Below are 27720 nucleotides of genomic sequence, written 5' to 3'. Positions count from 1 at the left end.
TTTTTTTCAAAACCACGAGTACTAAGTTTTCTAAATTGGGACCATTCCATAAAACAAGGCGCTTTTCAGGGCCATTAAACCTTCCATAAAAGAAGGAAATACAGTTCAATGCTTTCTAAAACAATATTCAAAATAATAATAAAACACAAATTGATTTTTTCATAATTTGTTTGCCAGGATATGATGAGTATGTGAATTTGGCAGTTGTTCTGAGCTTATTGATTTTCTCTCAATTCTTAAATTGCTTCTAGATTGAAAGTACAGTAATTTACACTTATCTCGATATTTAGCTAATTGGACGGACCTGTAATGCGACATATTTAGTTGGACATTTTTGTAAACATAGAGTTCGGGGTCCAAATTATGACCCCACATTGAAAGTCGACACTGTACCGCTGTCATCGCAAATGTTCAATTACAGGTTAAAATTACCTCCAATCCGATACTGAGTGGTGGTAATGCGACGTGTCATTGAATGTAATTTACTGTACAACATGTCACAAGCAGGATGGGGAGAAATTTTCCAACTGTGAAAGCTGTGGCGAGTGGCAAACGCAATCACTAGGAAGGAAGGAAGGTTTAGCCGAACAAGATGGGGATATCCAGTGATAACAAAACAATAAACTCTTTAGATTAAAGATAATTTTGTGATCCTGAAAAGGACCCTTTTTAGCCTGCATGTGAATCCAACGAGCGAACAAATCGTAATGAATGTATTTTTTTGCCATCGCTGCCTTTTAACGCTCATTCGTTCGTCTCGTTGGACACGCCCCTTTGACTGAGTCTGCCGATTTATCTCTATCCTGTGAGCGTGTACCGCTAGGGTATAAAACGCGCGTACCTCAAAAAAATATCTCATTTTCTTTCAAACCGTAAACCAGTGTGGTTGTACGGCATCGTTTAACATCGCATCGCATCACATCATAAAAAGAAAACAAGCAGCAACGTGGACGTGTGGACGTAACAAAGGAGGACAAGTTAAGGGAAAGGCAAAGTCTCACTCCAACCGTGCAGGTCTCCAGTTCCCAGTTGGTCGCATTCACTGATTGCTCCGCAAGGGTAACTAGGCCGAACGGATTGGTGCCGGAGCACCAGTATACCTAACAGCGATTATAGAGTTTCGGCCGTCGGAGTGCTCGAGTTGGCTTGCAAAGCTGCTCACGACAATCAGAAAACACGCATCAAGAACAGAGCAGCTTCGGTTCGGCGCTCATCAAGGCAACAACTAGTTTCAGCGAGAGGCAAACGCAATCGCAAAACGGCAGCAGGTAGAAGAAAGAAAAAGTTTGTTTATACAGACTGCTTTGGTGGCAAAACCAGCCACCGTAAAACACGGCGCTTTTCAGGGCCATTAAACCTTTCAAATAAGAGTTATTAAAAGTTTTTCACAATACCAATACACTATAAGTGACATAATATGACATATAATATAAACTGATTTTTTTTGTTTATACTTGTTCTTGAACTTATTGGTGGTTGGGGTCTTTTAAATTGTTCATTCAGTTTTCACAAACCCATGTATGGTTTCCGAATTAAAAGTGGCTTCAAATTACAACACATTGTATGCAGGATGGCATTAACGAATTTTCTCGGTAGCAAGAACTGCTTTCTTTGGTTGATAACTGATGTTGAAAATTGACTGACGTTACATCTGCATTGCATAGAGAAATAACTAAGGAGCAACACGATGAGCTATGTATTTCCTGCTGCTCTGTTCTTATTTTAAAGGGCTTTAATTCGAAGGTCATCCGTCCCGGTATTTACTGTTGGTTTTTCAGAACGCTTATAGCTCGTTTATTTCTCGAAAGATCGTAGAGTTCGTCTCCAAAACCTCAGTTCTTTTTCATTTTTATTTACTTTGTTTGCGGAGACTACAAATCTTACAATTCATTCGTCTCCGAAACCACAGCTTAAGGTACGGTAATGTGCTCAATAGTGAAATATATGATAGTGAACGAACTGATGACCACCTATGCATTCCCTATCACAGCCAGCCATCATTTTGATTGTACGATATGTGTATACGCCGAAAGATGCCCGACGTTGAACATTTAATAAGTACAAAGCCTTCAGAAAAAAATTAAGAATCAAGTTTGTAAAAAAAAACGCAAAAACACAACACCAAAGGTTCTTTTCAGAACCCCCAACATGTTCATAAAGAGTAAACAGTAAACTAATACATTTTTCAGGTAGAGAGGTAGGTATTCACGTAGGAGAAGAAAATAAAACAATATATTTAAAATATATATTTAGCAAAAGCTGTCCCCTTTGTATAGTCCTACGTCACTCCGGTTATGTCACCGACATTACCCACCCGTCTTTTTTTTCAATTCATTTATTTGTAAGGCTCAATCGCATGAGCTTTGCGGAGCCACTAATTCATGATTTGTTTTGACGTAGGATTACGTCTTTCGGGAACATATTGGGGTACAAATTGAAAATCGAAAATCGAGCACATCGTGAAAATTGTCCAATTTCAAACGCTTATTGCTCAGTCATTTCATGATGGATTGATGAAATTTTTGCGTCAATCGATTTCGATACTCCATAACAATTTTGTATATTGAAGAAAATAATATATGTCATGAAACTAACTATCTAACAATTGAAAAATCTCAACCCCTATCCTAACGGAAATACTCACTTTTGATTGGTCGAAATTGACGACAAATGCGGCGGGTCCCTAACAGAGACATCAAAACGAAGCTGCCTGAAGGAAATCGCCATTGCTAATACACAGTAGGGGGAGCTTTTGTTCCTGCCGAAATGTGTTCCCTAACAGAGACATCAAAACCAAGATGACCGGGGGAGATCGGCATTGCAAATATATGCAAGTCGAGGGCATTTTTATATTGCAAGTAAGGTGAGTGAAACGATTAATTATAGCAAATAAAATTTAAATTTGGAACTTTAATGTTGGTTGCTTCGTGAAATTTCATATAAATGACCGATCGTGTATTGTGAAAAAATTAACACATGTGTAAGTGTAAAATTGTATATGGTAGAAGTATTGTTAAAAATTACTTGAAATATGAAACGATTTATTTCAATTTTCATAAATAAAAACCAAGGTCTGTCCCGCTCGAGAACGGGTCGTTTGGTTTAAGCTGTCTGTTTTTTTGTGTTCATTCTCACCCAAGGAAAGTTTATACGGCGAGAAAAATTTAAAAACTGAAGAAATATTATAAACAGTGGTTTGCTCTACATTTAGTATTAGGTGTTGTTAGTCCAATTAAAATTCGCATTAGGTTGAATATACACTCAGAGAGTAAAAATTATAAAAGAAAATTACCTTTTCCATTTCAAATATGTTTTCTCTATATTGTTTTAACTGATGAGAAAAATTAATAATTGTGTTCGGTATTGGAACTTATCTTATAATGCATTGGTGAGTTTTTTTTCTTTATTTCATCCATACATAACAAAGGAGGAATCTCATATAGGATCACAGAGAGTGGTTTTCATCATTTCTCGTTCCACTTATGTATCTTTTATCGGATACGCACCATTCAACCACTGTTTATCATCCTTCTGTCATCATCACTCAGTAAACACTGGTGGAGTGAACAAACAATACCCAACAACGAAACAAAACCACCGAATTATCATCAAAGAGTTTAACGATGTAATTGAAACATATCCAAAATCAACAAATATCCTAACGGAATCCTATGTCAACTATGCGGTCGTGTCTCGGACACAACCCTCCTGCGACTTTTTACAGAATTTCAACTTAAATCTATGTTTAGTAGGTTTCGACCGATTACTCGCGGTTTACTCGAGGTTAGAGGGGCAACAATTTTTGTGGGATGGATCAGGTTAGGGATATGGATATGAGGTATCGTTGTCTCAACCGAGAGTTGCCGCACGCACTGTAGCATTGTGCATAAAGACCAGGGATAGCATCTGGTGTTCGACTATCTGCCGAGGGTGGGCGACGGTGAGATGAGGGGACAAGACAAACAAACTAGTAACGAAAAAGAAAAAAAAACACACAAAAGCATTAAATTCTTATGCTAGTCCGTTTCACAAACATATAGATCAACTGCATATAGCAGATGTCGCGAGTTCCCAACACGTCTCTAACAGGAACATAGGGTTGTCCTCTTTGGGTCCTAAGGGCATTCAAAAGGTACTCTCTGGCTGCGTAATTATCCGTACATTGCCAAACTGCGTGATCGATGTCATCGTAACCGTTTCCACACCGACAGACGTTGCTTTGAACAAGATTTATTCTGTGGAGATGCACATCTAGCGAGTAGTGGCTGATGCAGTTTGTGTGTCGTATAAGCGTATAATTTGAATCGATTCAGCACTGTAGTAAATCGTGTTGCATGCTGAAGAAAATCATGAAACAGTAAATCATATTAGATCCTAATGAAGAACATATTACATCATATTGAAATGACAATGAAATGCTGATGCACTCGAAAATTTTAACCGCTGTTGGATTAAATTTCAAATAGCCCGTTAGGCGCATTATATGCCATATGATGTTATATATACGCTTGTTATGCGATTTAATGTTTGCTGGGTTAGTGAAGTGTTCAATGAAGACCAGATTCAAGTGGCACGATAGCCGATGTATGTTTATTTAAGTATTATTCATAGATCCTATTTTTTTGCCTTTTGTGTGAATTCCAATGTAATCAATGTTATAATTTGGATAAACCCTTAAAAACACATAAAAAATAATAAATTTTTGAAAGAAGTAAAATTGAATTTAAATTAATTAAAATTTTCTCAATAACACTGAAATTACAGTTCCTGCTAAAATATCAGCTAGATCTTTCTGATTCTGATTAATTGATGCGTAAGGTAGTACATTCATTTTTATTAATTTTCGATTTATTTTGCTTTTGATAACAATATTTTATCTATGTAGTTGATAATTATGAGAAAAGTAACACTTTTTCCCCTCCTGATTATTGAATCTCTTTTGGTATTTCTATTGGATTCATTCTGACAACCAATTTGATTCTATCCGCATGATCCAGTTTAAACCTTCCGCGGAATATTATGTTACTTCTCACCATTATAAAAATAAAATGTATTATTCATGTAAGCTACTTATTCAAACCTTCTGCTTTGTTTAAATTGTTTTTTGTAAACTGGTTGTAAATCAGCTTCGATATCCTGAATACACTAGTTATGAGCCCTATGTCGTTCGTTCATCACTGTCTGTTATTCCTACATTTTATACATCTTGAAATTTGGAATGCTGTCAAAAGTATTAAAACATCTATTTTTATCCAAGTTAAATTATCTGCTAGGGTAAAGCTACAAATAGTCTGTTTCAGTTGGATTTCAACCTGATATTCTCAAATAAATAAATGTGGGAATATATGATATCATAGTATAATATAGTTTATTGACAGTTCATTCGAAGATAAAGGTTGAATGTGGAATTTCAAATGAATCGCAATCATTCATTGTCTGCAATTTTAATCGAAAATATGGGTGATCGCGTTAGATTTAACGATATAAACAATAAACCGTTCGTTGCTTGTGTGTCAGATATAGTTTTGGCAGTTTAGAGGAATTCTTTAGATGCACGGGAAATATGCCTGCTGGAAAGAAAAACAATAGACATGAAATTAATTCGGTTGTTATGTGCAGTATGTGAAACGAAAGCTACGACGATCTCAACGCGATCATGAGTTGCCAAAAATAAAAACGTAAATTTTCATCAAAATAACTCCAACAAAAGTGATACAACAGTGACAGGGAAAATCCTCTTGCTTTGTTGGTGTTACATCCGCTCACCATGTATCATTTGAGCAGTAAAGTAAGGCATTCATGGGTGCTGTTGTATTAAATAATGTAAATAAGAAACATAACAAGTTGCTGATGTATTCCTATAAGGACAGCAGGAATTGAAGCTGAATGCGAATAACTTTCTGGCAATAAGAATATATATTATATACTACGAAAATGGATCCTTTCGTAGAAAGACAGTGCAATATCGATGGAAAAGATACGAAAAATCCGACTGACGTGGGAACTGTTACTGATTATGAAAAAAGCGACCATAGTCCCGAGAATTCAAGAAAAAGTGATTATTCCCCTCTGGATGATCATGTCTGCACTGAGCCTCTTGCGGCAAAAAACGTAGACAGACGGAAAATGCAATCAAGTAACTGTAGTTCCTACAAAGAAGTTCGAGATGGGCATAGTGTAAATAAAAGTATGTCAATGCAGGAAATAAAGAAAGACCAGCGTTGCAGCAGCGAGGACCCTGACGTTCGAAATGCATTAGCATTTACAATTGATTTCAGTGACGGACGAAAGTCAATAGATGCACAACGTCACGAAAAAATGCTCGAGCGATTCCAAAACAGACACAAACGTGGCGTTTCGTTATCAAAGTTGGAATCAGGACCACCTCCAGGTAAGATAAAAACGCCCCAAAGTGTGAATCTTCCGCGGAAAAATAAGAACAACTTGCCCGATATGCAGACAGATGTAAAACTTCGAGATAAAAATAAATCCACCAAGGACGCTATTAGTAAAAGACACAGTTGGAGTCCTCGCACTAGCATGACCGAAGTTACAGCGAAAGAATCTGTTATTCAGATGAAGGATGGTAATAAGTTTACGCCTAGATCGACTACGTTGCAAATGGCATTTGATCAGCAAAATATCACGAAAGATGCATGTTCCAGTTCTGAGTTCAATGCTGAAAGTTTGGATTCTTCGATAGGACTTCTCTGCGTTGAACCTCCATTAGAAAATTTTGGAAAAGATGATGATGGCGAGAGCGTTAGTGAAGCAGGAACCTATACTTTAGATGGAGACAATTATACTGAGGAACAAAAAGAACGTATGAATATTGATCGAATGCCAGCATCGAATCCGAAAACGACTACAAAACACTTTTTGCCAACGGGTCTCAGCATAGATACTTCTCCTAGGCGGCCAACTAATTTTCATGATGAACTAGAAATCATAGACTTAGATCAGCCAATATTTGGAAAAACTGATGAAAGGCGAAAACCTAATATTCTAGAAGTTACTTATTTTCATGATTCATCTGGAATGCAGCCAATGAAATCAAAACAATCTTATTTAGAAAAGTTGAAATCGCGTGTTAAAAACATTACTCACAAATCTAAATCGCCAGATAAAGCTGTTTACTCACAACAAGTTGATTCATCGGACCAAGGAACATTTACATCCGTCACCACTAGTGGAATTTTGAGCATAAAGCCGAGTTTGGAAAATCGATCAGGAATGCAGCGGAGAAACAGCTTAACTAAATCTCACATTGATAGCTCCGAATACGTTCAAGGTGTGGCCAAATTAAATATACATAAACACGAAGAAGCAAAAATTCTGAATTGCTATACTGATTCACAAAAAGCAACTGGATTGTCAAATTACAATAAGAATTATGACAGTCCAAGGCATAAAACAAGTTCCGATGCATCTGCTATAGGTTCCGTTGCTAGCAAAAAAGATTGGATTCAAGAATGGGCTAAAAATGCACGAGAATATTCAAAAAACCCTGTTCAGAAATCCAACAGCAATAATTCCAATATGACCCGAAGTTATGACTTTGAAAACAGTAATCAATTTGGGTACGATTTTGACATTGATATGACCAAAAGTGACTATTATGATGCTAAAAAATATGAAGAATTTGGAGACAATCTGGATAGGCAACATTTGTATCGAAAACAGCTGGATCGTTTGTTGAATGACAGTTGTGGTAGTGAACCTTTGATAAAGCAAGGTTATAATAATGAAGTGAGTTCAAGTTTTAACGAATTCACTAGAAGAGGGAGCATGAGACAATATACCAATCCGAATGCAGCGAAGCCACCTATGAGTCCGAGTAAAATTCCGTCACCTATTGGATCGGTTGGCCGAGCTAGAAGTGTTAGTAGGAACCGGAGTTTGCAAGGGAGCAATTCGGTAAGTTGGTTGAATTGATTTATAGATGTAAATAGCATAAATACAATCTTATTGGATTTAACTGGACAGTTGTGCTTAATTAGGCAGGCGAACCAGCAATTAATGTAATCAGGATATATATAAATACTAATTTTTCAACGATGTTTACTTGGATTGAAGCTAAGAACGCTTCCAGTTCCTCATGATCCTCAGCTAATTTTACAATAGTACTTTGGATCATCATATGCTTACTCATATTTCAAAATTGATTATTTGATCGAGACACTTCACATTTATACTAGAGCTACAACGTAGTTGAAACATGGTGCAAAAGGACAGAGACTAAAAGACATCAATGATTATGATAGACAACAAATTGAAGATTTTGTTACTATACCTATTTGTGGAATCAGATTACGAATCAAATTAAGTTTCACTTTTTGTTTTTTAATGCTGCAAAGTGTGCATTCGGTATACACCCGAAACAATGGTTAATTTTCTTGTTCAGCGTTGAAACAAATAAATTCGAAGAAAAAGATACATCAACTCCATAACACATATGTTATATTTTTTGCACAAATATGATAAGCGTAGTATATATTTGAAACCAAGCACGCGCGCACAGCTCAGGTTATGTTATTGTAGCTCAAGAAAAATGTTACAAGATCATGATGCCAGTATAATGTAATATTTATTTGTTTTGTATAAAGATATCTCCCGTCCACGTGCGATCTGCTCCAGTGGAGCATGTAAAATGTGGTCTAGATTGAGGAGAGTTTCACGATTAATAGGCATTGCCTCTTGCTTAACAGTCACCGAAAGCAATGCTGTGCATTCTTTCTTGTGGTTCAGTCGGATGATTTGAAGTATTATTGAGTACTGGAACATTAACATGCATTAATATAAAAAAGTAAAAAGGCCGCGTTTACATTTGAATTATTGAACACAAGATTTCCGCACTAATTGGTATATGTTAGTAAACAATCTCACGTATTTATCAATGTTTTTTTTTGTTTTATTTCAGGACCTGTCCACAAACGAAACTGAAATGTATTTGCAAAAGACTGCGGCGGCTATTTGTACATTACAGGATCTTCATAGGCGTAATTCTTTACGATGTACTTCATTACACAACTCATCACATTCGAGTCCACAAAGTCCGGCTTCACGTCGAATCTCTCCCAAGATTTCTCCAATGAATTCGTTACAATCTCCCGTACACCATTCGTATCAGGACAAAGCCCTGAACCTTGAAAGCCAGCAGTACTCACCACATCATCAACAGTTACGTAACATAAAACACCATCATCACCACCAACAGCAACAGCAGCATTTAAACTCAATCAATCACAAACGGAATCTTTCACTTGACGATTCGGAATCGTATGTGAACGCTCTGTCAAATTTAGGTTTCGGAAATCAAATGTCCAACAGCTTGAACACAGAAAATATGAATGCAGTTATAGATTTCAAGAAACAGCATACGCGGCACAATTCTTTTGAAGGGATGTCTTCACTGCCACCAAAACCAGTGAAATGCTTTCAAAACTTTGATCAAACAAACGCATACTATCGGGAGCCGTTGAATGATGGCCTAATTATTGGCAATGATGTTGATGATGAAGATGATGAGAGTTTACTCGTGGTGACAACGGGTGTTGGGGATTTGTTTTTGGATGCTAAGAAAACTGGGCTATCGATCAAGCAACAGATTACTCTAACAGGTGGCAAATCAAGCACAATACAGAGTAAAACAACAGGAGGTGTGACTAATCGATCTGGAAATTCAAAGTCGGTACCTTTTCAAATGTCTTCTCCTATCAAAAGATCTAGTTCATTCTCTGTCAAAGCAATGAAACCAACGACTCCTACATTAACACCTAAATTAGATTCCAAGATAGGTGGAACAAGAATTCAAAAGTCAGCGAGCAGTACTAGTTTTAAAAAAATGGTTGCAAACGTTGCAAACGACAACGACGATAAATTTTATATAAATGACGATGACGATTTAGAGTTGGATCCAGATTACTCCTCGAACTCAGACTTTAGCGATAAGGACGAAGAAACTGGCGATATCGACAAGGAACCAATCACAAACACCAGATATAATAAAACATTTCTCATGCGAATGGAACAGAACAAAAAAATCGCTGCCGGCATTAAGCAAGGTGTAGCAGCTTGCCCAAATACTCCAGAATTGCCTCGAAGGACACTACAAGTCCGAGGAGCCGTACGTGATCGTGCGTCTATGCCGCGTGATTCTAGCTTAAATCGCATGAAACAAGATTTGCATCTTTCGCGTAAATCGGTCGGCAAAGAATTTGCATCTAAAGAATCGATACCAGCTGCGGGAACTGCTGGATATCAAAGAGTGCAACCAAAATACATGGATATCTCAAAATATAAAATACCAAACGCAGGAACGTTTCTCAAAAAGGATGAATCTAAAAGTTACTTAATGAAACAAGATGTCAAAAAAAGCCCAAGTAGTACTTCAGTGACAATGAGTAGAATCGAACCGAGCAGAATGAGTACAAGAAGTGTTAAATCTGCCGGCACTAAAGTATCAACATGTGCTAAAAAAGATGGTGAATAATCATAATATTTCAGCTAATTTTTCGATCTTATTATCACACACTTTTTTTACAGCTCAGAAACAAATGAAGGAACAAGAACTTGAAATGTGGCGTCGAAGAGCCAGTTATGATCCAATGAAGGCTGCTATGGAGGGCAAACGGAAACAAGAAGAAGCACGACGTCAGGCTCAACTCCATACCGAACGATTAAGTAAATCAAATGAAAGGTTTGCCTGGCTTTCTAGCTTTCCCCTGCACAATGCAGTTTGGACGAATTTATTCATATTTTCATTTCTACACGGGTGTTGATTTCAAGTATTCATTAGGGATGTCCATGCTATCTTAATATTTCAAATTATTTGTTCCATTTTAATATAAGTGGCGTTAGTAGTTATGTATGCACGTTAGGGTGCCAATAAATGTATGGGAAAAAAATCGACCCTAAAATTTCAAAAAGTTACCCTATACAAAATGTTCACCACCTCGAAAAAAACACCCCATATCAAATTTCAGCTCAATCGGACTTAAGGGAGAGTGGCGCAAAGCGGTCAAAGTATGAGTTTTGTTGGAAATCGAAAAACCACACTAGGGGGGAGTAAAGCAAATCGGGGTTTTCGAAAAAAGTTTTTTGATGCCAAATGTCTTTAGATTGCATGAAACGTCGAGATCTACTGTCATTTCGAAAAAAAAATATTATCGTGCTAATCAACGTTACGCAGCAATTTGCGAATGAATAATCGAGATAAATATTTTTATTGGCTTTACTTTTCGTCTCGTATTTCGAAAATTGCCAAAATCGACACTCTGGGACTTTTTTTTTCGAAATACGAGACGAAAAGTAAGGATGCCAATAAAAATAGTTATCTGGTTTTTTCATTCGCAAATTGCCGCGAAACGTTGATTTGCACGATAATATACCCTATGCAAAATATTAGCTCATTCGGACTTCATTTACTAGTATCGCAGATGTTTAAATTTATGTTTTTTTAAAACCGAATGATCACCGGAAATCGGGGTTTTCAAAAATTTTTTTGATGCCAAATATCTTAAAATTGCATAACACTTCAAGATTTACAAAAAGCTCAAACTTTGACCGCTTGGCGCCACTCTCCCTTAAGTCCGATTGAGTTGATATTTTGCATAAGGTGTTTTCTCGAGGTGGTGAACATCGGAATCAACGGCAAGTCACTGAACTTCGTTTTACGATTTAGTGAAGGGCCACAGATAATAATGGATTTTCAGGTAGAATTAACAGTTTCCAAATAGTATAATTTCTATGAAAATTAACTCCTCCGTATCAAATTAGTGTTTAATGTGTATGGAAAACTTTGTTTTTCTCATGTGGTAAAAGAATCTTACAAACATTGTATCTGAAGATTATTTTATATTTTAATAATAATTTTCGGTGGGAAACTAATTTCGTGTCCAGATGTTTACACCGTACCGTTCACCGTGTAGTGTAGCCGGGTTATCACATTCACGTTTAAAATTTCGTTCACGATTTTTCAACCACTTGCAAATAATATGTTCCGTTACATTGAATAAATGTTTGATACAGAAAATATGATAGGGTAAAGACAGCCCTAAATCGGACAATTCCTTTCTCGAGTTTTGCTCTTATCAACACGTTCGGTGATCCATTTTTATTTATATAAATAGAAGAAGATATAGGAGTGCGTTTTATCACATTGAAAAAAAATTTCAATTGTCATGTTTGGTTGAAATATTTGTATTATTTTTACAGGACTCCCTCTCCATTTCAGAGAAGGAAGGGGTGTCATACCATCATAGAAACATTTTTCATATTCAAAAACCTTCACATGTCAAATATGGCTCCATTTGATTGATTAGTTTTCGAGTTAGTTCTTGAGTTATGCAGAAATGTATGCTTCATTTGTATGGCAGCCCCCTCTCCTTCAGCACCCTAAAACCTCAATATGCCTATTTTGGTTTTATTTGCTTGATTAATTTCCGAGTAATGCAGAAATTTGTGTTTCATTTGTATGGAAGACCACACCCCCCCCCTCCCAAGAGAGGGGGGAGGAGCATCTAACCACCATAGAAACATTTATTGCATCCTAAAACCTCCACATGCCAAATTTTATTTCGTTTGCTTGATTAATTCTCGAGTAATGCAAGAATTTGTGTTTCATTTGTATGGCAGCCCCCCTTAGAGAGGAGGGAGGGGTCTCAAACTATCATGAGAACCTTCCCCGACCCCAAAAATCCCTACGTACCAATTTTCATGTCGATCGGTTCAGTAGTTTCCGAGTCCATAAGAATCAGAAAAACAGAAAAACAGACAGACATCACTCCATTTTTATATATATATATATATATATATATATATATATATATATATATATATATATATATATATATATATATATATATATATATATATATATATATATATATATATATATAGATTGAATGTTGATGTTTATGTAACATCTAGGCCGAAAATGAACTGAATTTATCAAAGACGCGTTACGTTACTTTGCCGACCCGGTAAAGCAGAATAAGTTGTCATCGCAAATATTGACAAATCAGACTATATAACCCATACCAACAAACCGCCTCATTCTTGAAACCGAAATCGTTTTTTTATTACAGAATCTGGTCGGAACCTAAGTGGTGCGGACTCAATCCACTTCATTCTCAAGCAAATTCTTGCATGTTTTCAAGCGATTTCTTGCAATAAATTCTCAGACCACCAGAGATGCCAGATTTACAAATATGTTTGTAAATTTACAGACATATCTGTAAAACATTCATCACATCTATTCATCACATCAAAAATATTTGACTCACCATATGACATTTTTCCATAGTTTTAATACAGAAAAGTTATTATATTTAGTATATATCAATACACATGACGTTAGACCAGCGATACTCAACCTGCGGCCCGGCAGTCCTTCTTGTTGGCCCATCTGGTGTGTATGATGTTTGGAACTTTTGCCTTGACATCATTGCAGACGAAAAAGAGGATACGGTTATTCACAATTAATGAACAATTCTCGCGTAACTTTTGAAAAGGTCCAATGTAACATTTTCGCCAACTCGAGAAAAACGTAGTTGAAGACCCGAACATTATTTCGCGAATTGTCTTAAAAGCTATCAATCTTTATCACTGTTTTCACCACTAGCTGTCAAGAATAACTTCGTAAAACCAATCGTAACTATTGTTCCGTGATTTGAGATTAAGGTTGAAGCCTCGGAGCGAAAAATGTTACATTGGACGTTTTGACTGCCCGCGTTTGCACATTGGACATATTACGTTGCACTATAAAAATTTGAAACTAACTAATAAACAACAATCCAAATATCAGCATTTCGTTCTAAAGACTGATTACTATTGTTATCACTCGTTGAATTGCACTGAAATCGATAACAACACCTGTAAGAAACAAATTCCAAAACGACCGAAGTACGACTGCGAGTTGTTTTGACTGCTTTGTTACTTCGGACGTTTCGGCCGTCGGAGGAAAGTGGCGTCCGAAGTAATAGCCGGGTGCTTAAAATTCGAATCTGTACATTGGATATTTTTTGTATCGGCGACAAAAAGATGAAGAAGATAGATACGTGAACGATTGTTTTTGTAATACATTCAATGATTGAAAACTAATAGCGTGCATCCATTAAATCGATTTGTTTACATTTGTTACATAGGACCTTTTCAAAAGTTACGCGAGAATTGCATTCTCTGCAGGTAAGGAAAAATCTTGAACGAAAATTGTCTCTGATAATTATTTTCTGTTCTAGACAAGATTGTTTTGCTGAAATGCAAGGAGATTTATTGAAAAATAGTTAAGTTAGGGTCAGGACTATGCAACCTATGTATTTAAACAACATCGAATAAAAATTTTCATTCTATTTTCAACAACTTACATTTGCTTTCGGGTCTGCTTATGACGAAATATGGGTTACTGTTCGATATTGTTACGACAGACATGGTTCATGGCCGTGTGGTGGTCTAAAACTTGTATAGCCTTGCATGGCGGATGGAAAATATACACTGCATTTTTTTAAAAATAAAAACGACAAGACCGCAAGCCTTGGTGGATGTCCAATATATCAACGGAGAAATACTGTGTTTTATAAAAATTAACAACGCGTATGTTTGTGTATGTATGTGTATGTATGTATGTGTAGATCGTTGAAACATTTAAACACACTTACAGCACATAAGTTATTAAGTGGTCCGAAAAATCATTTTTTTCCACTTTTTCCCAAAAATGACAAATGAAAATTAATAACATTTGAATCACTGAATCGATTTAGATGATCGACATATAAAATTGACCTAGCCTTTTATAAAAAAAATATTTAACTTGCGAAATACATAATTATATTTTAGTAATTATTGATTGTAGTCGTTTTTTATTTTTTTTATGACTTTGGACTAGAGGGCGCTATATATTTTTATATTTTTTCTTGATAGCTGAGGTTTTTTTACACAACATATCTCGATATCAGGGTTGCTATTTTTTCGTTTTTTAGATATGATTTTAAAAAAAAATCATTTTTCCCCATTTGTCCAAAAATAACTTTCTGCAAAAAATCATAACATTTGAACTACTGAACCGATTTAGATGATCGATATATTAAATTGAAGCCAATAAGCAAAACTCACACTTGCGGGAAGATTGGATTCTAGTAGCATAGGTCTAGTTTAGTCACATATGAATATTGATCGAAGACTTAAAACATGTTAAATTTACAAAATTCTAACTTAAAAACGATAATTATAGCATCTCTGATATCGAGATATGTTAAGTAAATACTCCTCAGCTTTCCATAAAAAATATAAAAAAATATAGCGCTCCTATCTTTAACCGAGAAAACTATGAAAAACTAACTCAATCCATAATTACAAAAACAAAATTCAATTTTTTCGCAAAAGTAATATTTTTTTAAAAAATATATCTCGTAAGCTTCAATTTGATATGTCGATGATATGAATCGGTCCAATAGTTCGAAAGTTATGACTTTTTGTAGTGGGAAAAATGGGGAAAAATTGTTTTTCGAACCATCGATTAGTTTTGCAAAATCATATTTCAAAAACGAAAAAAATAGCATCTCTGATATCGAGATATTTTATGCAAAAGTTCTCAGCTTTCAATCCATATTAAAAATAGGATCCATATTATATGCAAGTTAAATATTTCTCAATTAAAGCTCATTGGCTTAAATTTGATATGTCGATCATCTAAATCGGTTGAGTGGTTCGAAAGTTATAAATTTTTGAAAAAAGTCATTTTGGGAAAAAGTGGAAAAAATGATTTTTGGGATCACCCTAAAATGGAAATGGGCACCCTAATGACAAATTAAAAAAATACGAGTTTAATGTTTTGCGATAAAGAACAAAATTACCACTTTTGACGAAGAGCTGAGAACAACTATATTAGTTTGGCATGGAATGGCTGTATATATATATATATACAGAATACAATCTTACGTGCATCGTGATGTACAAAGTATTAATGAATAAGTGAAAATTAACGTTAAAAGACATTTCTATAGATCTGCACACTTTTACAGACTTTTCCACATTTTTAACAGACATTCACATGTTTTTACAGACTTTTTTTAAAAATCATCTGGCAGCTCTTCCTTCTACTTTTTATCGAATATTTCCAAATCGCAGGAGTAAACATTTACGTGACTCTGACTTTGTTTGTTTTTATTACGTTCGGAAAAACGTTATGACAAAGAGAGGGGACATTAAAAATGCGTTACTCAGTGAAAGGCTGAGATGGTCTTTTAGAGATGCAATGGTTAATTAAACAATTGACGGAAAAATGTAGTTCGTTCATTTTATAATTTTACTTATTTTTGCCCTTGACAACAATACCTCTTTTATAGTGTTGATTATCATAAGAAAAATAACACTCCTGATCGTTGGATCTCTTTTGACATTTCAATTGGATCTTTTTTGACAGCCGTTTTGATTCAGTCCGCACTACCTAGGTCGGAACTATTTCAGTTTCAAAAAAGAATTCGCTAATAATTAACGCGATGCAATGCCAGAGATGCAGGTTTGAAGATATGTCTACATTTTGAAAATATTTGACTTACTGTGAAGACATTTGATTTTGTGAAGACATTTTGAATCAAATCAGATAACAAAAATTGTTCAAAGTTAAATTATGAATTTTAGTTTCCTTCAATATGATTGTGAAGACATCTGGAGACATTTTTTCGTGCCATGTGAATACATCTGAAAAAATCATCTGGCATCCCTGTGCATAAAGCATTCAGGAAAATACATGCAAATAAAAATAAAAACTACCGTTGATTGAGTGAATAAAAAAATAATATAAGGCAATGGAGAAAAAGTAACCAAATGCCACTGAGAAAAAATGTTCCATTTGCTATACTTTCAATTTAGATGTTCGGTTGAAGTTTTTTTTTTAGAAAAATATCGCATACAACACTTGTCTGTACTAAATTAAAGGGCGAACACGAAATTATTGTGACACATTCAACAGGGCATAACTTTTTTACCTTTTTTACCAAATTTCGCACACTTTCTCATTGATGTGTATTTTCTACATTCTGTCAAACTCGAAGTCGTGTTTTTCGATTTAATGAAAATGGAGTTGAAAGAAAAGCTGGAAGAAAACCGGGACCGGAGAACAAAAAGACGGAGGGAAAGGTGAAGCGGATGATTAAAGCAAGACGGGTCTATGGCACTAGGTGAGGCCGTTTCGTCACTAAGTTGGTTAGGGGAGCGGTATATGAAAACAGCACGGAAGAAAGTAGAAGGGGAATTATTTGCTTGTAGCGTGAAAGAGACAGACTGATCACGAGCGAGCTTCGGCAATAGCGTATTGTGTTTTGTTTACAAACAAACAGTAGACTTCCAAGATTGCTGAAGAGTGGTTTTAGCAAGTTGGCCCACCTTAGTATATACTTCTAGGCGCCTTGGATTAAAGTAAATCACAACATCTCAAGCCGTGATTTGGCTAAAAAGATCGGCATGTCGCAGAGCTACGTCCAGAATGCAAAGAAGAGAGCTGGACTACATACATACAAGGTACAGAACATTCCAAACCGCGAAGAGCGGCAACAATCAACGGCTTAAACTCGGGCACGGAAGCTCTACGAGAAGATGCTGACAAAATATGGCTGCTGTGTGATGGACGACGAAACGTATATAAAAGCCGATTTTAAACAAATTCCGGGGTTGGAGTTTTTCACCGGCAAAAGCAAGTTCGATGTGGACGACAAATTTAAGAAGAAGAAAATGTCGAAGTTCGCTTCCAAATATCTCATTTGGCAGGCCATCTGCTCTTGCGGACTGAGGAGTGAGCCTTTCGTGACAAAGGGCACAGTAAATGGCAAGATCTGCAAATCTGAGGGCCTCGAGAAGCGCCTTTTGCCGTTCTTGCAGCAGCACGACGAAGCTCCGCTATTTTGGCCAGATTTGGCATCATGCCACTATTCTAAAAGTGTCCTGGAGTGGTATGAGGCCAATTCTGTCCATTTTGTACCAAAGGACATGAACCGTGGAGGCGATCTGGCGTAGTGGTAACATCCATGCCTCTCACGCTAAAGGTCACGAGTTCAATTCTCACTCCCGACATTCTTCCACAAATGGAAGTAAAAAGTGACGAACCAGCCAAATGAGTTGAAAATCACTATAATACAGATATAAAAAAAAAAAAAAAAAAAAGGACATGAACCCGCTAAACTGTCCGGAGCTGCGCCCGGTGGAGCACTACTGGGCAATAATGAAGCGAGAATAATCGGAAGAGTAAGAAGACAGTCAAAGACGAGAAGGACATGTTAAGAAAATGGAAAAAACTGAGTGGCTGGTACCGGATGACACTGTAAAGACATCATGAGATGAAGGGCATCATGCGAAAATGCGTTCAATTTTACACTCAAGGCTCCATTGATTAACTTCTTTTGATTTTCGAAGTAAATATATGTATAAAACTACCCTAAAATTTTGGTTTGATTCTAAACATTATAAGAAAATTGGCATGACAATAATTTCGTGTTCGCCTTTAAATATCTCACACAAATTCATTTGTTTAGGAAATGGAGAAAGGTTATCATATCTGGTATCCTTGAGTTGGGCTGTTTACATGGATTGTGATATTACTCAAACATAAGAAAACGCATGAACTAAAGTGGTCAGTATGTCATAGTACGCGATGAGCTTGATTGTACAATCACTGACAAAAAGAAACAAACTCCCTTGTTCGCTGAAAGCAGACGATTTCGAACGAAGCGAGGGGAAGTAACCACACCAATACAATTCTATGTAGTCGTTTACTTCTCACGATTGCATTTTTGTAAGAACCTGCAAGCAATGTCAACGCATCTTACACTTCCGAATTCAATACGGTTAACGCGGAGTGCGTTTGGTGCCTACCCCAGAAGCAACGTGCTACACTGTCTGTGAATTTATATAACTATCAGATCTTCTAGGTCCTCCAAAAGCTAAAGGCGAATGAACTGAAAAGTTACAAGCCTTTATAATTCAACACTCCTCCTCCTCCTCCAAACATTCTAACGTTCAGAACAATTGACCTGCTAATTCGATATTGGTGAAATATTCAAAGTAGGAAATGTTACCCAAAATGGTTCATAAAGTCCGTGTGCTATGCTGGCTTTGAGTTTATATAAACATGTTATTACAGTGGAAGATGAAAATGACTTCAATTCACCGGCCACGTCAATTTTGTGTTAATTTCATTACTACGGATTATTTTCATTATCATCTTCAAGTTTCAAATGTAGAAATTTGAGTTATTACAACATAAAAAACAATATTTCTTTTCTACGTTCACAGCGGTGCAATGAACATACAATAAGCATAAGCAATGTTTCAATGGTTTTTTTTTTATATTCATCTATAAGAAAACGCTGAGTAAGAGGACATTATCATGAAAGGCATGTTTGGACTCTACAAAGAATTTGATTCAAATGTAGATACTGATCATTGTTAATTTCTGTGACAAACTTTAATTTTTCGAAAACGTTTTTTTTTCAAAATTGAATGCGTAGCAACTCAAACTTGGTTTAGAGTTCCCGTGAACGTGAACTTAAACAGGTAGTAGAATAGAACGATTATTTCACGATGAACTACATTGTGAACAAACAACTCAAAAAATCGTGGTGAATAGAACGGTAAATATATACTTTTATAGTTCACGGTGAAATAATTTTCAGAATGCCTTGCGACATTCGATCGTGAACATGAACGGGAAAACATTTTGACGTCTACATTCACCACTGTTTTCACGTTCACGTTCGCCGAAGTCGGTGAACTATGGTGAGTTCACCAACATCTCGATTCCACGGTGGAAATTCAGAATCGTTGTGAAATATTTAATTAATTCACTTTTATCAATTTAATTGCGTTCAAACATTTAGAAAATGTTTTTTCCTATAGTTTCAAGATGTTTTCCTCGCGTTTTATATATGGACTGATGAATTATTAACAAAAAAGTGTTAATAAGGTCATAACTCTAAACCTACCTTAACACTCCTATACTCGCGCATTGGTCTGTCAGACCGAGAAATCAATAATTCGTTCATTTCTCAGAAAATATCAATAGGGTAAATGATCTTGGTTTGTCCAATTTGGGGTGTTTTTACGCAACTAGTAAATGCAAATCGACTTTTCTTCATGAATACTACCATAAGGTGTTGAAATTATTCAAATTTTTATGTTTTTTAACGATTTTCCTTAAAGAAGAATTATGATCATGGTTTGACCACCTCTGATCATGGTTTGCCCAAAAAAATGATCAGATGTTGCATTTATCATTGCTTGAGTTTACTGTCATCATATTGATTCATTCATAATTTAGGCTTTCTTCAGAATATTGCCTTTTCTTGGGCATTTTAGAAGTGTTCACCTCAACACAATCAACACAGAAAAACCATAATTCGAAGCACACCATAAACAAACATAAACAAACTGCAGCGCGCCAAGCGGTTGCCATAGAAATCATGTGGACAAAACAACATTATTGAATTGGACAACTCATGATCAGAATTGAGTTCATCAAAATGCGTTAATTTAATGGTTTAGCTATGTAAATCCGATACAAATGGTGAGCAAGCATGATGTTTACAATATTTATAAGTGTTTAAATCCAGAAAAGGTCTGAATACGTGCCAAATAATTATCTGGTTATCGATTAAAGTTAGCTCGAATGAGGGGCGCATTGACACAAATAGAAGGTGTATTTTATAATCCTTTGTGATTTGTGATTTCGTAAAAATATACTATCAAACTACTATAAATCATGTAAAAGGCAATTTCATTTATATGTTTCGAAACATTCGAAGGCCTTATTTGACACAGGAGCGCTGAATTAGAGCATTCAAAAAAGTGGGCAAACCATGATCATATTTTCGACTGGACAAACCAAGATCATTTACCCTACTACGACTTTGCGATTCTCTCTAGCTTCGTTATTCGTCGTTCGTCATCGTTTAGTGTATCGCATGTGTTGGTGCAAAGGGGACGTGTGACACTTTTTTAACACTTTCGGTCTGACACACCGACGCGAGTATAGGAGTAACTTTTTTGGACAAGTGCCTTTTTTCATATTCTAGAATATTGTTGAATGAAATGTATAAAAGAATGTTAGTGGTGTGGAATATTTATTGAATATAATGCATAAGATCATAACCGGACTATTCTTATTTGATTTCAGTCCCTTTTGTAACTGGATTGAAGGCATCCATATATTAACTATTCGTCGTTAGATTCAAACGTTTAAAAGCAAAATATAAATGTTTGACTTTCGTATAGTTATTCGCTAAATATAATGGTCATACATATACACACTTGTGAAAGAATTTCACTTGTGGAAGAATTGTAAACAGTAAACTATAAACTGATCGGTAGCTTATGGTAATTTTTAACAGTTACAGTTTCGAGGATATTTTTCTTATAATGGACAATAACATTATCAAGAAAACAAGAAAAAGAAAATCAAGTTCCTAAAAATCCTTTTGTATCATCTTTTTATGCCCCATATAAAAAGGCATTAATTCTTAATTTACCAAGAAAACAGAGACAAAGAATATTAGAAATATACAAACTTTATATTCTAGAACCTTTATCATCTGGTAACTAATTCAAAACTCAGGGCCCTCATTGACCATCTTTGTGTTATTACAGAAAAAACTACGTCCACGCAACAATCATCAGCGATGGAGATCGATTCAGTGTCGGAGTCCTGGCCTCTCTCTATCCATATGCAAGCTCTGCTTGCAACAAGAAAAACATCGGGTTGTTGTGCTGTGAATAACACAATAATGATCATATTAGCTGTCCCCGCTGTCTGGTGGTCTAACTGGATAATGGAAGGACAGAAAGAATACTCTTACGCCTAAATGGCTACTGTGTAATGTACCATATGGTATAGAAGGAACTCTCTTACGCCGAAAAATGGCAACTGTGTAATGTTCTATTTATAGATATGATAAACATGTGACATGTACACGATTAAAATTCGGCTCTGTTACAGCTAATATGCTAATGAGCCAGAAATAAAGAAATGGGATAAAAAAAAATCATCTGGTAATTATTTAGAAGGTCGTTATACAACTGCATGAAATGTAAAACATATGTTTGTTTCGAGCATGCAGTTATGCTATATTCTGATTCTTACTCCAATGAAACCACAATCGATTAATACGTTTTTATGTTATTTTATAGCTCTTTATACTTCCATGAATTGTATTCAGTTGCTTTTTTTTATTAATTCGTTTATTTTTACAGGCTCAGTTACTTAAGTTTAAAGGAGCCGAATTCTTAAATATATTTTTAAAACCATATATATATAAACAATTTTCTTACATCTATGGTTAGTAAGGTGGAAAACCGATTACTCGCGGTGTACTCGAGTTTAGAAGGGTGACATATTTTTAGGAGAAGGATGGGATATAAGGAAATTGTAACAATGTTGATGAGCACTCAATTCTTAAATCTATTCGTATATCTATAGTTTATTTACATTTCAACTTATTCTACTATTTATAGCAAGGGGACGAATTACCCGCAAAGGAAGGAAAGGAGGGTATAAGGATGTAGGGACAATCACACACGAAGATCTATAGCTTTAAGGAAAACATATATATGGGACATGTAATCAAGGTCTAACCGAGCCAACACATCTCTCACCGGCACATTGGGCTGTCTTCCTCGGGCCCGAAGGGAGTTTTCTAAATTCGATCTGGCGACCAGATACACCTCGCACGACCAAACAACGTGCTCGATGTCGTGATAACCTTGGCCACAAACGCAGAGATTGCTGCTGGCAAGATTGAAACGGAAGAGTAGTGCATCTAACGAACAGTGATTGGACATGAGTCGGGAGAAGGTGCGAATGAAGTCCCGACTCAAGTCCAGACTTTTGAACCACGGTTTGAGGCTAACCTTTGGGATAATCGAGTGAAACCACCGGCCCAATTCATCTTCATTCCACTTGCGTTGCCAGTTAGCGATGGTATTTTTGCGAACTAAAGAATAAAATTCATTGAAGGCGATTTGGCGCTGATATATATCGCCTTCAATTGCACCTACCTTTGCCAATGAGTCAGCCCTCTCATTACCCGGAATTGAGCAATGTGAAGGGACCCAGACAAAGGTAATGACATAACAGCGTCTGGATAAAGCACTCAAAATTTCTCGTATTCTCTCAAGGAAGTACGGCGAGTGCTTTTCCGGCCTCACTGAACGGATAGCTTCGACAGAGCTAAGACTATCCGTTACAATGTAATAGTGTTCAACAGGTCGTGAGGCGACGCTGTCCAGCGCCCAGTATATCGCTGCCAATTCAGCAATATATACCGAGCAAGGATTCTGAAGACTGGTATTCAGTTGCTTACTTTTAATTAATAACAGTGAAAAATTCGAATTTCGTTATTTGTGTTGGAGTATCAAAAATTACTCTATTTTGAGGAGGCTGAATTAGATGACTATTAAAACATAATAAAGCCGAAGAAAACATATTTTTTGGAGTTGTTTCATTCAATCATACCCTCTTCTTCAAATAAACGCCAATAAAGCCTGAAAAATACACAATGGCAACATTACAGAGAAGTTAAATTTTCGGTCTGTGACACCGTGCGCGAGTATACGTGTTATGATTTTGCACGCGAGTACAGGAGGGTTAAGGAGTCGATTTTGTACATTTTGTCGCTTACGTCACCTATACAAACATGGGCAATATAATCTATTGGATTCCCGGAAAAAACAGCGTAGGAAATGGGTGTAAATGCAACATGTAATTTTCCTTCCTAAAGTTTGAAATGGGCATATTCTTTAGGGTGACATCTTTACCACCAACATCCGTGTAAAACAGAACTCCATAAAAGTTATACTGCGTAGAAAATGACCCCAGTGTACAATTGATACAATCCCAATTTGCTGAAAGTATCTTACATTTATTTGTTAAATTATTCAAAAAATCAAAGATATTTGTATATACAAATGTTTGATAAGGTTCCCGAAATAAATTGCAGCTGGAAACAACTGCAACTGAAGCGACCGCCCAGAAAAAGAATACTAGGCTAGAAATAATGTGGCGCGGCAAAAACATCATTGGTAGAAGACGTTCTGTGATACCGTGCGCGAGTATGTAATGATTATGATTTTGTTATGATTTTGCGCCGGGCAAACGGACTGCATCAGGCAAACGTATGCCGTCCGACCTTGCTAAAGAATCGTATCCTATGTTTCAAACTTACCGGGCAATCAGTGGAAAACAGGTTTGCATGCGAGACATCGCCGCTTCCGACGGTGGATCGATGGTGAACTCGGATCGTGTCATCTTGGCGGCATGGGTCGCCTCGATTCTTTATCCTCGTTAAATGGGGACTCCATTACATTGACCTCAGAATAAATTTCGGAAAACGAATATAATAGAAATTCCGCTTTTCTCTGTGAGGCATTTATACCCATCATGTTTTTTCCGCACCACAATGTTTCTAGACTACTACACTTTTTCTGAGCGGTCGTTTTTGTTCTAGTTGTTTCCTGCTACGATTTATTCCGGTCACGTGTTGATTTTAATGATTATTTTAATGATACGATATTATTTTAATATATATATATGATTTTAATATACATGGAATAGTGTCGCTTCTACCTGTATTATATTTTCATGGGCATATTGACATTTTTAGAATTATTAACTATATACTTGTTTGTTTGTTTTTTCCAGCTCCGTCTTAAGATCACAGTCATATCACTGTGGCATTGGGAATGTAACCGAACGTTTATATGACGGTGGTAACAGTAATCGTGTTAAAATGAAAAGCTCTTTCGATCAAACTGATAACAGCAGCAGCAGTCATCTGAGCAATCGTTGGACCGAATCGAGCGATGAATTAGAGGATGAAGATATCCAATAAAAAAACATTTGCAACTTGTATATTTATGCAGCTTAAGTATTCTTGTCATTTGTGTATATAATGTGTTCAACGCAATTTTTAACATTAATCATCATTTACCAACGATCAGTAGTTTTACCATTTATAGAAAATCAAAATTACTATTACGCATTCATCACACTCGATCCAGAAACTTTGATTTTATTATATAACTATCATTGATTACTTGTTAGTAATACAGACTAATACCATTATGAAACCATTATGATAGGAAGCAAAAGTAATATTTATAATTATGCTTTGGAAGAAATCCAAGAGGCGAATGAACTGCAAAGTTTAAAGCCTCTTAAAAACAAAGAAAGAAGAAGAAGAAATCCATACTTTTGTAGGTGCTATCTTATATCATCAGTGAAAGAAATATGTTAGAAAATCTATAATAACGAGTGAAATGCAACAATTGTCTCTCCACATTTTTCATGTTATCTTTATACAGAACTATTTTCTTGTTCATTTTGTTCTTGTTTTTAAGAGACCGAAGGTCCAAAGATGATTCGTCCCTGCGAACAAACTATTTTCTTTAATATCAACTTCCTTCATCTTCGATTTTGATTAGAGCAAAATATAAAAAAAATGTTTTATATAATTTTGTTTATTACCAACGTAATCCGTTCAATATGTGACTATTTTTTTATTGTTATACGATTCAGCTTTCACCTTTTTCGCTACAAGTCAAATTGATGAAAGCTTTTACTGAACTATCAGCAATGAAGCTCAGTTGTCCGTGAAACGAAAACGAATGCGCGAAATAGGCGTAACCAAAATACTGTTGATTTTAATAGAGCAACTGTGTGTATCCATTTCGTTAATTATTTCTAACTAATATTTAATTGGAATTGTGTTGTTCAACAATAATATTTTACGAAGAAAATTTCTGAAACACCATTGTATCATAACAAAGTTATCAAATGTGATGAAAATCTATGTACTATGTTTATGTTCTCATGTTAATCCTAGTTTTGAGATTATTCACTTTTTCGATCCAGTTTTCTTTTGACACTGAGTATTAGTAAACTGTTTTAATTATGGAATACACATTAGATTATGTTATGTAAATGAAAAAAAGATATCTGTAATAAAATCGAACTGAACTAGTTGTAGTATGTAAGGAACGAATTATGTAATGTATCAGTAAATTTTTTTATTAGGAAGTATGCAAGAGTACATTGATAATTCAGTTTGACAAATATGATTTGTTTCTGTGTAGCTTAGTATAAGCTAACATTTACGCATACGTTGTTGCGTAATAGTACGAATTGTTTAAAGTAATTCTATTGAATAAATAATATTTTGGTATGACTTGTAATATTATGGCAACTATCCGAATATTCCGAATTGTTTTATTATCGGACTTTGTTCTCATGAAATCGTTAAGATGAATACTAGGGTTTAAACATGCTCCAAGTCTTTGTCGACTTACCTTTAGCCCAAATTTTGTGTTATAGATGGATCCTAGCGAATAACGTCGACAATATAAAACGTTGTCAATCGCGGAATTCATATTTTCGTGGAATACTCAGATCCTGATAAGACGGTACTTACGTATTAACGTCACCGCAGTGCAATTTTTATTATGAATTTAGTTTTTCGCAATGAAATCTATTCTGAGGTCAATGTATTGGGGGCGAAGTCCCCATCTGGCGTGGATAAGGAACCGAGGCTTCCCCATGCCGCCGAGTCGGCCATTGACTCGCCGTCAGAAACGGAAGTCTCTCGCGAGTAAACCTGTATTCCGTTGATTGTTCGATTAGTTCGGAACATAGGAGATGATCCGTTAAGTTAGGTCAGACCGAGCGCTAGCGTAGTTTGGACGGTATACGTTTGTTTGGTGCATTGCATGAATTATTTCAAGAGCGATTATTCCTAAGATAAAAACTTTTTATACAGTTTTTCATGTAGAATCGTATGTAGATTACATTTTTTATGTTACTTTTCTTAAATTGTTATGATGCCACGAAGTATTGAAATTACAAAAAAATCATATACAGTAAACATTCACTAACTGGGTGAAAAGGAAAGACCAGTTATCGACATTCGCGTTTTAACTGGTCCGGCATGCTAAATGTTAAATAAAATCGAGGAGAACTTCAATGAATTTTTTAATTTGCGTTGATCATGAAATTGGATAAACTAAAGAATTCTAATGGAAGTTTCGCACTGAGTGCGACAACAGATATAAAATATAATTTGAGGATATTATTTTTCTGTAATTTAATCAATGATTTCGTCATGCGAAAATAATGTCAATTTTCATAACATTTCAAATTACATTCGAATGCACAGTTAACCTTCCATTTGGATATGGCGTCGATTGTTAAAAAGCCGACCAGTTAAACCAGGACCAGTTTTCGAACGATTACTGTATATGTTGGTGAGAAAACCACGGCACCACTGTACGTCAAACTTTGTTAAATTGGAAGGGAATAAAAATATACAAAAAACATCGAGGGGGGGGGGGTCTTGGTTTGAGATATAAAGGTTTTTAATATTAAATTCAATTTTTGAGTAAGATTTTTAACAGTTTTTAACAGTTTTTCGGGAATTACAAGAACGGTCGAAATAGTCTAAAGAAGAAGCCGATATTTTGAAAGAAGTTCAAGCTCGACACATGTTATGAGTATCTGACAGTGAAATGAAAAAGTCGATTTGATAAATTGGCAACTATGAAGCTTCGGAAAGGAAGCTTTTGCTAGTGATACCACGACTTCGTAGATATTTGACAATTCCGCTGAAATTAATTCTAATGATGTCATTGCCTGAGATGAGATTGCATTGAATGTGTTACAATTCATCACCAAGAATCGGTTCGGAC

The 27720-nt window shown here is 35.8% G+C and overlaps 1 protein-coding gene across 2 annotated transcripts; it reads left to right on the top strand.

Annotated features, from left to right (window-relative positions):
• Positions 1-5372: 5372 nt before the first annotated feature.
• Positions 5373-26204, top strand: LOC129765307 (uncharacterized). 2 transcript variants are annotated; one of them, XM_055765473.1, is made up of 4 exons: positions 5373-7917; positions 8921-10484; positions 10546-10699; positions 24683-26204. In XM_055765473.1, the coding sequence occupies exons 1-4, from the start codon at positions 5935-5937 to the stop codon at positions 24870-24872; spliced, it is 3891 nt and encodes a 1296-aa protein (XP_055621448.1). In that variant the 5' UTR covers positions 5373-5934; the 3' UTR covers positions 24873-26204. The 2 variants fall into 2 exon arrangements, with proteins under 2 accessions (XP_055621448.1, XP_055621449.1); XM_055765474.1 differs by having other exon boundaries at positions 10546-10683; positions 24683-24826.
• The last annotated feature ends 1516 nt before the right edge of the window (positions 26205-27720 follow it).

The sequence above is a fragment of the Toxorhynchites rutilus genome, chromosome 2 (assembly GCF_029784135.1).
Source record: "Toxorhynchites rutilus septentrionalis strain SRP chromosome 2, ASM2978413v1, whole genome shotgun sequence".
Lineage (NCBI taxonomy): Eukaryota > Metazoa > Arthropoda > Insecta > Diptera > Culicidae > Toxorhynchites > Toxorhynchites rutilus.
This window is presented reverse-complemented; position numbering and strand designations above follow the sequence as displayed.

Excerpts from the sequence above, each read along its gene's own strand:
- LOC129765307 (XM_055765473.1), top strand. The coding sequence starts at position 5,935 with ATGGATCCTTTCGTAGAAAGACAGTGCAATATCGATGGAAAAGATACG. Across the intron at positions 7,918-8,920 it reads GTTTGCAAGGGAGCAATTCG|GACCTGTCCACAAACGAAAC; the intron begins GTAAGTTGGTTG and ends GTTTTATTTCAG. Across the intron at positions 10,700-24,682 it reads TTAAGTAAATCAAATGAAAG|CTCCGTCTTAAGATCACAGT; the intron begins GTTTGCCTGGCT and ends TGTTTTTTCCAG.